The following is a 15,607-nucleotide window of genomic DNA, read 5'->3' on the forward strand; positions in this document are numbered from 1 at the left end:
GATAATCGTGATGGTCGTTTTGATAAGCTATACCAACTTCTAAATATTGTATTTGTTTTAAACTGCGGTTGGTATGAGCTGCCGAAACGTTTATCACTTTTCGTTAGATCACTCGTGCCATGATTGATATTTGATATATCACAGATAATTACAATAATATACAATATTATACTTATCTGTGAATATAATGCAGTTCTTCGATATTACCATTTGGCGTTTACCATGAAATGCTTATTGCTTACCTACAGTAAAATATGACACAACGCATAGAGTAAAGGAATTTTAATGTTTTACAATTTGTTGTTTATCAAAATAATTCAAGTATAATAATATTTTGTTGTGCTTATGTGTCTTGATTAATTGATTTCAATTGTTCATCATGAAAAATCCTTTATTTTTTGCGGGTAGACAATAAACAAACACGACCGATTTGAGGATTTTTTTCTGATGTCTGTTATTTTTAAATGTTACATAGTCGTGGGTAACAATGTGTAGATTTAAAGTTAAAACGTGAAAACTATTGTGTTTACATATTTTTCGACCAGAAGTAAACTTAACTTGCAAAGTAAGTAAAACTTATTATATTTTCTTTCAATCAGGTGAGATGAAATACGTTTTAGACATTGAATAGTTTGTTTCAAACACTGTTATATTGGTTTAAAATATTGTAAAGTGTAAGGTAACGGTTGGTTAATTTACCTAAAAAAATTTCAGCCATTCAGTTTCGGTAGGTATAAATTTAAAATAAACATGTTACCTGATTGAAATGGTAGCATGTGAACAATGTAATATATACCTACACAATTAAAAAGAAATTTTACTGTAGCTATTTCACCCTAGGTAATTTATGTCTATCTTAACACATTATGATACCTATTGTCAATTTATATGTAAATTTATTAGTTCAGGAATAGGTGTTGTCTTGGTAGGTCTTAAACCAAATGCTTTAGGGTTATTATGAAATTTTATATTTTATGTATTTATATAAAAGCTTGGTTCCCGACCTATAGAAAACAAAATACAACATATTGAAGCTATATGATATAAGTATATTATTATGTATCATTAGCAACACTACCCAGAGTCATATAATCAATAAATTATTAGTCATATTATAGATTAAATAATATACGGTTATTTTTATTATATAAAATGATACCTTTCTTAACAAACACTTATAAAAAGTGAATACTGCCAATTAATAGACATTCTTATTACTTATCTATAATAAAACCTTGAAATAATGAGAATTTCTATAGTATTTTAACATTATCATTTTTATCATAAATTTAGAATAAAATTGGTAACGGTGAAAGGTATACGCAAACACATTTCTTCTATTGATATATAGAACTGTACTTCATTTACTTTGTGTCAGTCTTAAACAAAATAAATTAACTGAATTTTTTCATACATTTTTAAATAATTAATAACACAAATATGTAAAATAATTCTATTATGTATATTATTATTATATAGAATAATTGTTATGCATATTTATTAATTAATGTACAATTCCCCCCTCCTTCTGAATATCAGACACCCCCAAAAAGCATACAAAATTTGAGCGATCGAAAGTGTCTAATATTTAGAGGTTTCTCTGTATTTTACATTATACATTATCCATAAAATTCACCCTCTTTATTATTTTTAAATTTGGCAATTACTGTCTTAGATTGATTTTCACTAAATTCCATATTTCCATGAGTGTGACATCAACAATTTGTCAGTTGTGATTTATAATTATACAATTAATAATTACACATTTTTGACTCTTTATGAATATATTTTTGTATTCACATTTTCTTACTTTTGAATATAGAATACCTACACAAATTTTTATATATTATGTAGGTTTATCTGTATCATAACCAAAAAACTAAGAATTTCATATTATTCAGTATTTCTAATAAATAAATGATCTCGTTTAAATTTATTGTATAAAGTTTTAATATTATTTGTTCATACATTTTTATTAAAATAACTTTGGTTATTTCATATTTTTACTTGGTATATAAATTATTTTTATAATTATGGTCAATTATGTGAAATTTATTTATAAATGAAATTGTATAAATCAGTTTCTTTTATAAAATAATAACTTTTTTTTAATTCTGTGTAACAATAAAGATAAATGTTAACTTGAAAATTAGATGCAGATATTATTATATCTTATTATATTTTGAAGTAAAATTTTACAAAGATAAATATAATTATTGGTACTAATGATGTATTTAAAAAATAAAAATGTTATTCTTAAACCAGAAAAGTATTTGGTAACTTTGTTTTTTTAAAAATTATTTTTATCAAGATTTTTGGAAATTATCAGTTAATAATTGGTAGTAAAGAAGTTTTGAAGATCAACCTCCTGTAAGGTAAGTAAACGGTTAATTCATACTATCAGGTACAACATAGAGTAAATCTAGTTTATTACATTTTGACTATATGGTTAATTTTAATATATCTTGGAACAATATGAATGTATGTACTAAAATTATTTGATGTACCTTTTTAAATTTATTAAAATTAAAAACAAATTTAATGGGTACTTGTGTATTTAAATTACTATAGCTAAATAATGCCCATTATAATTAAATTTATTAACAGTGTTAGATTTAAATTTTCTGTACAATATAATATTATTTTTTGTATATTATATAGGGAATGGTATTGTTCTTTGTGTTGTTATTTTATTAAAACACTATAAATTAAAATGTATGACATATTTATTTAAAATTATTAGTATTATCTACAGTAGTGTAGTTATCCACGTATCAAAAATAAATTATCATCATTGGATAATATGTAAGCTTTAGGATTAATATTTTTTTCAACAATTTTTATTTGCCATCATTCTTTCCTCATTACTATTCAACAACTTTATCATTGATATTATTATTTTTATCAATGTAGATTTTAAAATATTTTCTATTTTTCTAAGCTATAATTTCTAACCTTCTTTGTTGATTATAGTATTTATAATCAATGATATTATTTTTGATCTATTTTTTTAAATATTGAGCAAAATTGATACAAGTATAAACTATTAATACAATTAACATAAATTTAAATATTATTCATCTCACAATTCACTTACATAACCTTGACATTTATTTTTTATATTTATTATTTATTTATTTTTTTTTTTTCGTGTATGTAAAGTAAATTCCTTGACTGGTTGAGTTTTAATTTTAGTTGAATATTGCGAGGAAGAAAAATTATATTATACTTATGGGATGACTTATCGTGTTAGCTGCATCATACTTAAATATATTTGTCTTGATCCTGAAAAATATTAAATATTAAAATATCAATGTATAAAAATGTATTATGTAATGCACATACTTATATAATAATACCCATAAAAATACTTTAAAGGGCACTAACAAAATCTAATAGTCTAAATTTAACGCTAACCATTATAATGCATTTAATAACAAAGTACATGATGCCAATTGGCGTATATATATATTTAGTATATGCAAACAATGTTAATTGATACCGTTTGGTTTCTTCTGCAATTAACGTGTTATTAGGTTTTTTAATTTATTATAAAATATTTTATTATTTTATTGGTGGAAATTTGGCACGTAGCTGTAGGTATTTATGAAGAGATTATTTTGTGATTTCAATTTACATTGATTATATTAATGTACTTAAACGTCTTTAACGATACCATATGATTAATATAAGATTGTATATAGTTACCTTTGTATAATTTATTACTCCAGGGTTTATTTTATCCATTATTATTAATTGTTGAGTATATTATGTACTAATTTTATTTAATATGTTTTTATATTAAATACTATGATTTTAATAAAAATAAAAATTGAAGTGATTTAAACTTATTAAATATCCTTACAATACAACACATTATATCACTTTGGATATTAAGGAAAGGTAAGTATGAAAAAGACACAAAACATTAATTTATCAATGTATATATAGTATATATTTTTAGAAACATTGTGAATTTGTATTTTATGTTCTGTGTCCAATTAAAAATAATAAATTGTTAAATATTTTGTGTTAAAATAGTGTAAATTTTAATTTTGTTTTTTTTAAATTCTTTTTTCGAGACATTAACTATAAAGTTAATTTGAGAATTAAAATATATTTAATCCTATACATTAATGCATAAAAAAAAAATTCCATTCTTAAAGTTTTTTAAATATTAAATCTAAATAATTAAATTTGTATTACATTCACTTGTCTTTTTTAATAATAAAAATAACATAATTTATTTAACATGTAGAGTTTTATGAATTTGTCATTGTACACTGTAATGCATATTGTATGAATTAAATTAAGTCTTAAATATCATTTAAAATAAGTATTGCTTATTAATGTCATACCTATGAAGGAGAAAATGAGAGAGTTAAGGTAAATTAGTTCTGACTTTCTGAGGACAGCCATGCTAATTTTATAGTTTTAATACTATTTTTATTAAATATTATTTATTAATTTAATTTTAATTATGTATATGTAAAAAGTGATATAATTAATAATGCCCTAATTATCTCGGTAATTTTTATGATTTCATTTAGCTTGAAGTATTTATAAAATTTAGAAAAACAATATCAAATATTTTTTCTTTTTTTTATTATGGTAAATGCATATATTTTTTTAAATAATAACCTTGCAATGTAATTTCATATTCTCAAAAATTAATTTTTTTAAAAATGTTAATATTAAAACATTGAATTTTTAATCAATTGGTATTTATTTATGAATCAAAATAAAGTATTTTTTGTTTTATATTTATACTTTAAAATATTTAGGAAAGTATCTAGTTCTAGAATATTAATTTAAGATAATAGGTTACCATTTAAAAACACTAAAAATTGATTTTTTTTTTTTTGTATACCTAGTAATTTTATAAATTCTTCAAACTAATAACAATTATTTTATTGAAAATCAAAAAATTAATCTGATCCATAAACCTGTATGTTTATATAATAAAAGGTTTTATCCGCTTGAATGGATTAAATGTTAAATTATAAGTTATTAAATTCTTATTAAATTATAAATAGTAAAATATATTGTTATTTTTCAGTTATCTAAAATCAGCCACATAAGAAACATCCTTCCATTGAAGTGACTAGAAGAGCACGCGTTCTAATAAAATTTGATCTTGAGTGCAGTGTTAGATTACCTAAATTATTTTATTTTTGAGGGTACATTTTGTTTTTTATCAAGTGTTTATTTTACAATTTTGCTGTTTCAATGCATTATCAAAATTTTAATGATTTTGATATTGAGTCAAGTTTCCAAGAAGATGAGAATGTTGTCATCGATAAACCTTTTATTCCTGTCAAACCTCCAAAAGCAGCATCTCCGCCACCAGTACGTTCAACATTTAAGGTAATAATGTTTGTTTATTTAAATTAGTTGCGTGTATACTTTCTACATAAAATATTGATGTATTTAGTTTGGCATTTCATAACATTAAATTTTTTATTTTACTATTATTATTTCAGAATTGTTATTTTTATAAATTTAGTAAATAATATAATAATATTTCACTTAAAATATTATTATTATTTATACTTTTAAATCTGTTTATTGTACTTTAAATGTAATTTATGTATTCAATTTTTTACATACTCGTTATGTTATATCATTCAAAAAGTATTTTTTAGTAATGATTAGATAAAATTAATTTAGTAATTAATTTAAAATCTTATTTCGAATAAATTATCATACAAGTTTATGAATTCTATTTTATGAATTTCCCTTATATATTTATTAGCTTAGAATAATTACTAAAAAATTGATTTGTTTAATAAATTTAATTTAATAGACTTATTATATATAATTCTGAGTGTGAATAATATTATTAATAACCATTGTAATAATTTTTGGTTGCTTAAAGAAATATATCAAAAATTAATCATTAAAATACATTTAGCCTAATTGTGTATTTACTATTTCATCTGTACCCATTTGTTTCGCTAAAGGATAATATTGTTTCTGATATTGTATCTAATATACATATATATTTTATTAATTAACTGTATGATTTAAATTAATAACAATTATACTTTTAACTATATTAGATTTATTTTAAGTATATTTAAAAATATAAATGATAATAGTTATCAATAGCATTTTACTAATATTTATTTATAATAAGAAAATTTACCTCACAATAACATTTTTAAGGAAGTTTTAGTTATTTCATTTATAATCTGGAATAATATTAAAAAAATACCTTAAACTAAATTGTTAGTTATTTTATATACTTAAATTTTCAAACTTAATATCATTGATTATAAATACTGATTGTTTATAAACAATGATAACATATTAGTTCTAAACAATAGATGGAATGAAGTACCTTAGAATATTCAAGCCATATTGAAATTGAAAGTAAAAGCATCTATATTACTAATATTATTGAACTAATCTACTCAAACTGAAGAAATTGTGACGTAATAAGGGAATATCTTCTATATTTTTTGACAGCAGTGAAAACAGTAATATTAACAAACATTGAAACCTGCAATTAAAACATAAAATTAACAAATTTTCAAGATTCAAGAATAATTTTTTTTTTTAATTGTTACAATTATTTTTTTTTTCTGTGACTAAATTATTTTTTTATTAAAAATGTCAGTTATATTTAATACTTTAATGAAATATATAATATTCTTAATAAGGCTTGAGCCCCTTCTAAACATTATTCCTATTTGTGCCACTGCTCCTGCAATATTCTTTTTGAAGACAAATGGATTGAGTTTGATTCAAATATGAATATCTTTTTATTTAGATCAATCAAATCTTGCTGTATTGTTAATGGAGTACGTTTTTAACTACAATCGCAATATGATAATATTGTGCATTAAATTGTTATATTTATAATAATTAGACCTAAATGTTTCTAAATACATTGAAGTGTCATTCTTTCATTATTATAACAAAATTAATTCAATATACTATATTGATATAAATTCTCTACCTAGTCTACCTGAAGTTGATACTATCTGTGACTTTGGTATAGCATACAAAATTATATTTTCTATATTCCTATTGAAAAGGGATTTTTACCTTTATTGATCAGAATCATCAGATATTATATAAAAATGTTAACCAAGAAAGCTAATTCTGTAATAGAGAAATTAAATTTAATCCTCTTCAGTCCTATGATAAATTTGTTATGGTAATTATTATCTATAATTTAATAAATGGCTTTATCAAAAATTTCTTTTTGTCTGATCTTACCCTCTTCTTTTATAATATGTCTTATTTAAGTTATATTTGAATTGTGCTTTTTATTTAATGCATTTTTGAACATGTAAACAATATATCGTGAAGATATGACCATTTTACATTAAAATTACGTATGAATGTGTCAGATCATTGTGATATACTCTGTATGGTATTATTATATTGTTGTATACAAACTTTACTTGAGATAATTGTTATTTAGAAAAATAAATAGAATATGATTTTATTGTATTAATATGTCAGAAAGAATTTTTATTATCTGTTGTTAACATTTTTAATTGATTTCAAAATAAAATGTTTGAATTATTAGTTATACAGATAAACAATTTAAAATTGTTTTACCTAATGTATTTACGCTTAATTATTTATTTGTAATTATTGAGCTATAATTGTATAATATAGAAAGCTATTAAAAAATATACAATTCATAATTGTTGTTTCGATATAAATTAAATTAAGATTAACAACCTTACAATGCGGGGAATTTAGTTTTATCAATGATAAAAATGGTTAAAATAAAGTGATAAAATCAAGCAGTAGTTGCATTTAATCAGTTAATTTTTATAAAAATTATAACAAATATATTTTAAAGTTTTAAATTTTTTAGGCACCTACTGGTCTTTCTCGGGAAGAACAGTTGTTATCCACAGTTGTTCACTTGGATAACGGTACAACTGGCTATTTAATAACTTTAAATAAAACAACAGGATCATGGTCATGTCACGCTTGTTATCCTTTCAAAGTTCCAACTTTGTCATTGCTCGAAGAGCATTTAACCAACAAAATGCATTTATTAGAAATGGGAAAATCTTGTTTTCCAGCAAAAAACTTTATCAGAGCATGTTCAGAAAGTAAATATGTTTTTTTTTTTGTACTAATGATATAGTTAAGCATTCCTCGTACTGTGTTTTAAATATATATGGTGATATTGAAATAGCCGGAATAAGTGTTGGTATGCCGTCAATGGTATCGGGTGAACCAATACCACCAGGAATGGAAGATGAAGTAGATAATGTGTTGGCCCGTATTCAAGCTACATTGGATTCAATTTTTATACCATTAATAGGTATAGAATTTATTTTAGAATTATTGCCATCTGAACCAACTGAAGAACCTAGGTATATGTGTGCATTGTGTGATAAACGAGGTGATCCACGAACTTTCCCTAATCATTTGCGAAGCTTTAATCACCATATGGCATATTTGGTAAATACTATTTTTATAAATTATCAATATTCATTATGTAAAGATGAAATTTTTCATTTTAAACCATAGCGAAGATATTTTAGAACATTAGCCAGCGCACTGGAAAAATTAAACAAAGTATCTTCTAAAGGATTTCAAGAATTAGTGTTTCATGTTATTGGGAAAATAGAAGAAACATATGGCCGTATGAAACCAATAGTGATTGATGCAAGTCTATTTGATGTATCTACTGAAAAAATAAAAATCTTAAGACAAGTAAATAATGGAAAACATATCATGTAAGTAAATTTTAGTAATTTAGGTAAATATTAGATATGTTGAACTGTTTAAGGTTTATTATATAGATAATAGTTAGTAAGTTTTAATAATAAACCTGTTTAAAAATATATATAATAATATTATTGTCTTATTCTAATGTTACAAAAAATATAAAAATAATATGTATAATTTACTACCACTTGTATATGTAATACATTTAAACCTTTTTAAAAACTATTTGGCTGTGTTGCAACTATTTTGTGCAACACTAAAATACAATTTTTTAAATAAATCATGCTGAATATTTTTCTTTAATTTTAATATTATTTATCAGTATAATATTGCTATTTAGAATTCACAAATGTCGATTTCTAATCATTAAATTATTTCGAATGTAATATTGTAATGTGCCATTATAACTTTGAAATTGTTTTCATCACAACTACTACCATAAACAAAATGTATTCAATTTTATATGGTACTAGAGAGTTTTTATTTTTTATTATTTACTAATCTATTGTCTTTAATATCATTATCTACCAAACTCCTTTATCATGATCAATTTTATGAACCTTAATTATTCTTGTGTACATTGCTACTCACATGAGCATATCATTTTTTTATATATTGTATATCTGTGATTTCAGCAGGTCCTATAGGTATAACAATATACCTATAATCAACAGTAATAGGTCATGTATAAATAAGTTGAAAAATAAACATTATTTTGCTACCATTTTTGTAAATAAATACTTTGAGACAATCATTAATTTCTTAATAATAAAATTTTAAAATTAAAATTTATCTGTCAAACTTAAAATAAAACAACTGTAAGCTACACAATTTAAAAAACACATATACAGGGACTTAAGAAAAATTCAAAAAATGTTGAATATTTTTAGTACATTATGTTTATCTTTAACACAGGGAAAATCCAGAAGATCTATGGATGTTAGATATGATAAAATCAGAATTTGTTGAAAATCCTTCATTATTACAAGAAAAATGTAAGTAATTTTTTATGTTTAATAATCTTAATATCATTATTTGAGCATTAAGCATAACTTTATTATTTTCATTTCAAATGTTTAATATTTTAATTTTGAATTACTTATTTTAAGTTCCTTTAAAAAAAATAACTGAGAAAAATAAACGTGACGAAGAAGAAAAACAAAAGGCTATTAAAGCTGAAACGTAAGTAAAATTGTATTAAATAATTTTTACATCTTTCAATTATTCTTTATTGATTAATATTCCAAAAATGTATATATTTTAGATCATTTAATAAAAATCCAAGAATTGCTGTAAATAAATCCCAACTACGCCCAAAAAATGATAAAGAAGAAAGTGATTCTGATATAGAATTTGTTGATATTAAAACAAATACTGAATCTAGACCAAGAAAACGTGTATCAAGTAAATTTGTCAATTATTATAAAATAATTAATTAATATAAAATATTTCAAGTTCTAATAAATTATTGTTCATTTGTAGGTAGAGAATCTAAAGATAGAAGACGTAGATCACCACCTAGAAGACATCACCGTTCTAGGAGTCCATATCGTCATAAATCTCGTACCCGTTCAAAAACTCCTGTAATGATAAGACAGAGATCTCGTTCACATTCTCGATCAAGATCTCGTTCACCTTACTACAACCGTAATAATAAATATTCTAGTCATCGGTAATTTATTACAAATAAAAAAAAAAAAAAAGCATTTGTTAGTATATATTTATTTATGTCTTATACCAGAAGGCGTTATAGAAGCAGAAGTAGAGAAAGAGATGAATCTTACAGAAGACAACTTTCCCCTCCACCAAATGTGCATTCTATGCACTCTATGTCGGGTTATGTCTCAGGACATCCACATCCTAGAATGTTTTATGCTGCACCTTATATGTCTTTCCCTAGACCATTTATGAGATTCCCTCCGGCTAGTAGACCTAGGTTCTACTCTCCAGATATGTATTCAGCTGAATATCATACACAAAAAGAAAGGTTAGAATAAAACTGATATAAATATAAATTATATTTACAATAAAATTAATTTGTTAGTATTACAATATAAATACATGTTTATAATTAGTTTTGATTTTTAGGAATACTAGTAAAAGAAAAAGATTGATACAAGAATATGAAAAAGCTGTGGAAGAAATGAAAATTGAAATGGAGAAAAAGTTAAGTTATCATGAAAAAAACCCTGAAAAACATCCATTATATCCAGATGAATGGAAAAAGTTTTGGAATCGACGTTTTAAAGAATTGCAAATGGAGGGCAAAGATCCAAATACTTATGATTTTAAACCTGAGTGGATCCTTTCATGGAGTAAACGCACACAGGAAATGCATGATGAAGAAGTTAATGAAAAGATGGAAAAACTGAAAAATAAAATACTAGGTGATATTAATATGGATAAAAGTTCTTCAGAATCTCCTTCCAGAGATTCTCCTCCCTTAAAAGATAAAAAGTCATCAATAGATTTAAAACATAGTTGGCATAATATTCCAGGATCCGAAGTATTAGAAAGAGACTCTGATATTGTAGTTAACAAATCGTCTAACGATAGAAAGCCTAGAGTTGCTGGGGCATCTCCTATTAATTCAGATTCAGAGGATTCAATAAATGAAATCAATGATCACAATAAACCTAGGGAAAAAATTAAAATTGAAAATCCATTAAATGTTATTACTGTGTTGAGACAACTGAGCGTATTGGAAAGTCAATTAGGTTTATTAGCACCTAAAATAGTTGATTTGTTATCTAAAGGTCTTGTAATGGAAAAAATAGAACCAAAATCTTCAATTAAACTGCTAACTCCAGACAACTGTGTAATGTTTGAAACAGTAAAGGAAAAACTTAAAGGACAACTTTTAGCAGGAGTTGTTAAAAGGAGTTTAGTAAATGCTACCATGTTTTCTATTCGCAACATTGAAAAATTGATGCAGTTAGCACCCAAGTTTATACCTACATCAAGCATGTTAAATTCTACACCTACATCCATACCTATATCCACTCCTATACTTACACCTACATCTACACCTAAAACTGCTCCAATTGTAGTTCCTGGAGTTGGTGTTATTGATAAAATGGCTATTGCTCAGCAAATAACTCAAGCATTACTAGCACAAGGTAAAGTGGATGTATCACAAAATGATTTAGAAACTCTCATAAATGCTGTTGTGGGTATGGCACAGTCTGGAGATAATATTCAAGGAGCTAAGAACTTATTAGCAAACATAAATAACGGCGGAGATGTATTGAAAACTGCTTATGAAGAAGTTGATAAGAAAGAAGAAGTTGACAAAATGAATTTAGATCAACTATCACAGGGTGATATAATTAACTTATTAAAAAATTTCAGAGATTTGAATTCTGATGAACAAGATGGACTTATAACTTATTTAAAAAAATTAGGAGAAAAAAAACCAGAAGAAGTGAAAAAATTGAGAAAGTACATTGATATGGGACCATCTAACTTACAAGAAGTTACTTCTATGTTTAAAGATGATGAAGACGATGATAATTATGAACTATCAGACGTTTGTAAGGCTGTTAAAGAAAAAGTTAGTGAACAGAAAGATGAAGACGTGAAAAACATGACTGTTAATTTTGAAATCACTGAAGAGCAACAGAAACTTTTAAGTAGTTTAAAACAATTTTTACCAGAAATAAAATCTGATTATGGGTTAGAACCTACCAATACAAAGCAAACCACTCCTGACCAATCATTTTACAAAAATCCTAACAATGAACCTCATACCACTTCATATTCCTTAGATCCATATTCAGCTAAAAAAAATGACACTAATTATTCTCCACAGCCATCTACATCCACTACATTTTTAATAGACCAAACTGATAAATACAATACTCAAGAAAAGCCTAATAAATACGATAAACCACAAGAACAGCCTAATAAATACAGTCAACCACAAGAACAGCCTAATAAATACAGTCAACCACAAGATCAGCTTAAAAAATACAATAAAAATCAAGAACAACCCAGTACATACAATATACCACAAGAACAACCCAGTAAATACAATATACCACAAGAACAACCTAATACCTACAATATATCACAAGAGCCACCCAATAAATACAATGTATCTCAAGATTCATCTAATCAATATTTGTCTCAAGACCCATCCAATAAATACAGTGCATCTCAAGACTCGCAAAATAAATATAATATATCTCAAGAGGAATCTAATGAATATCATACTTCTGAAGAGCAATCTAATGAATACAATACATCTCCAGAAAAACCTGATCCATATTCAGCTAACCAAGTAGATAATTACAATGATCCTTACTCACAAAATCGAAGTAATAATTATTATCAAGGGCAACAACAGGATTCTTATAATAAATACCATCAAAATTCTTCCAATTATTATAAAGGTAAAAATCCATATAAAAGTAATAATACTTATTCTGACTCATACCAAGGAACGTCTAGAGAAAATAATAGGAACAATCGATTCAATCGTGGTCAAAATAATCGATATCAAAATAGACGGTAAATTTAATATAATTTTTTTTATTATATTTAACTAAATTGATAGCTTTATAATCCTATTAATATTTGATAAATTAACTAAAAATTGTATGCCTTACATATAAGTATTTAAATATTTTATTGTATTAAATTCAATGATTTTCTCACCACAATATTTCTTATTAATTTAACTGGTTATTTTAATAAAATGTTTCATTATTGTATTTTTTTAGATATATATATATATATATATATATATGACTAGTGTTAAAACTGAAAACATAACATGAGAAAAATATAAAGTGTAACATATTTTTTCTTGTGTTTAATATGACATTTGGAAATGTATATATTATAAAACAAATTAAAATGCATATTAAATGTGACAATATTTTTTAAGTATTAATGCAACTTGATTATATTATACTTTTTAAGTATACATGCATATTTTGATTATATTACATTTTTACTTATAACTGATAAGCTATTGTATTACTATTTACAAAAGTTTTCAATTCACAAGATTACTAATTTTATTATTTTAATTTTATTATTGACAATATTATGATGTATATCTAATAATACATAAATTCATTATTTTCATATTTTTACTAGACAACCATGAGCCAATAGGTTATTTTTTAAATTATTGGTTTCAGGTATTTCAAAGACATATTATTATCTATTTATATACGCTAAGTACCAATTATTATAGAAATACATTTTAATGTTTTTAATGAAAATGTTAACAGTGTGCAAAGAGTGCTATATTACAATATATATATGTCAAATATGAAATGTAAAACATAGTTGTTGACATGATGAAGTATTTTAAATAAACAAATATTCAAGTAGACACTGAAGATATTTTTGGGAAAATATTTTAAGGCAAATAATGAAATAACCATCTGATGATATGTAAGAAATAATAAACAACTGACGAGACGTGCAAAATGTTATAATGAGAAAAATTTAACGATTGTGAAAACAATATATAGCCATTCTACAATACTACTATATTTAGTGCCACCCGTAAACTTGTATTACATCCAAATATACTGAGATGGACACAAGTTAATCGAAATAATTAATTCAAATTAAGTGAACACGAGGTTGTTAAATAAGAAATTAATAGTTAACAAATAACTCGTAATGTTTAAAACCATTATCTTAACTCACTTTATAAACATTGTACATATCTACTCAATTTAAAAAACATGTATCATATGAAGAGTACCTTGTACCTATCTATATTTAGGTAATATTATTTCATAAAAATATAACAGGAATTTATTATAGACTATAGTGTTATTAGTTGTTACTATTATTATAGTATTAGATTATTTTTATTCAAAACCGTATATTTACTGTATTAACTATTAAGTATTTACTATTTACTATAATAGTACTTAATAATTAATATATAAAATCATTAAAACTAAAAATTTCTAAAACCAATTATAATTTCAACATGATGGATTATTTTTAAATACAATGAAAAATTGATTAATGCCTTAAGCATGATAGAAAAAGTCATCACAACCTTTAAAAATAGACAATTTACAAGAAGCAGTTACATTTTAAATAAATCGAAGAGCGGAAAAGCATTGCCAGATCAGCTACCTAATCATTTATCTAGTTAAAATATTATTATCCTTAACTTGTAGCCTGTAGCCATTCTTCGGTGCTAATTCATTTGATAAAAATAGATAAAAAATTGGTAACAGACAAAATTAAAAACGTATCATAGTTTTTGTAAGAATAAGATACGTAATATTTTTCGTACCTACTAAATTCGTGATGTATTATTTTATAACTTACATTTTCAATAATTGCAATTAAAAGTTACATCCAATTACAATAATACATATGAATAAATATCTAATATTTCATAAATGTATATTATGTGTAAGTGTAACGCATTAGTGCATTACCACAGGGCCACAGCAACTACAAAAATGTAAATTATGTATTTATGTTTCCAGAATATAGACAGTACAGTATAGTTATAAAGATTGTATACAAGCACATGCGAAAAAATCACTATTGGTCAGATATTGTTCTATTGATTTTAAAGAACAAGAAAAAATATATAAACATAATAATTAAGAACAAATTAAATTAAATTAATAAGTCAACAAAAAATCATTTATAAAATAACAATAAGAATAAAAAATCACGTGCCCTATTTTGGGGCCACTGGTGCACAAACTAAATTTGTGTAAATCTGGGCATTGACCTCTCTCTCGAACCTTTATAATATTATTATATTAATATACCTATGTTTCTGTATAGAGAGATGACGATAATATAATATAAATAATATTACAAAACATGTACACTGTACCAGTCGATTTCAAAATACCACCAAATAATTGCAAATCGTGTTTGTCTAATATATAATATT

General features: G+C 24.0%; 1 protein-coding gene across 4 annotated transcripts; it reads left to right on the forward strand.

The window, feature by feature from the left end:
- Positions 1-10: 10 nt before the first annotated feature.
- LOC132929547 (uncharacterized protein CG7065-like) lies at positions 11-14,056 on the forward strand. 4 transcript variants are annotated; one of them, XM_060994960.1, is made up of 12 exons: positions 11-565; positions 2,312-2,375; positions 5,060-5,367; positions 7,841-8,084; positions 8,171-8,439; positions 8,509-8,717; positions 9,625-9,704; positions 9,819-9,891; positions 9,974-10,113; positions 10,192-10,381; positions 10,451-10,696; positions 10,798-14,056. In XM_060994960.1, the coding sequence occupies exons 3-12, from the start codon at positions 5,230-5,232 to the stop codon at positions 13,223-13,225; spliced, it is 4,017 nt and encodes a 1,338-aa protein (XP_060850943.1). In that variant the 5' UTR covers positions 11-565; positions 2,312-2,375; positions 5,060-5,229; the 3' UTR covers positions 13,226-14,056. The 4 variants fall into 4 exon arrangements, with proteins under 4 accessions (XP_060850943.1, XP_060850942.1, XP_060850944.1 ...); XM_060994959.1 differs by lacking the exon at positions 2,312-2,375; XM_060994961.1 differs by lacking the exon at positions 2,312-2,375 and having other exon boundaries at positions 10,454-10,696.
- Positions 14,057-15,607: the final 1,551 nt, after the last annotated feature.

This window comes from Rhopalosiphum padi, chromosome 4 (genome assembly GCF_020882245.1).
Source record: "Rhopalosiphum padi isolate XX-2018 chromosome 4, ASM2088224v1, whole genome shotgun sequence".
Taxonomy (NCBI): Eukaryota; Metazoa; Arthropoda; class Insecta; order Hemiptera; family Aphididae; genus Rhopalosiphum; species Rhopalosiphum padi.

Coding starts and splice junctions, on each gene's coding strand:
- LOC132929547 (XM_060994960.1), top strand. CDS start 5,230: ATGCATTATCAAAATTTTAATGATTTTGATATTGAGTCAAGTTTCCAA. Junction 5,368..7,840: donor CAGTACGTTCAACATTTAAG/GTAATAATGTTT, acceptor TAAATTTTTTAG/GCACCTACTGGTCTTTCTCG. Junction 9,892..9,973: donor AAGGCTATTAAAGCTGAAAC/GTAAGTAAAATT, acceptor TATATATTTTAG/ATCATTTAATAAAAATCCAA.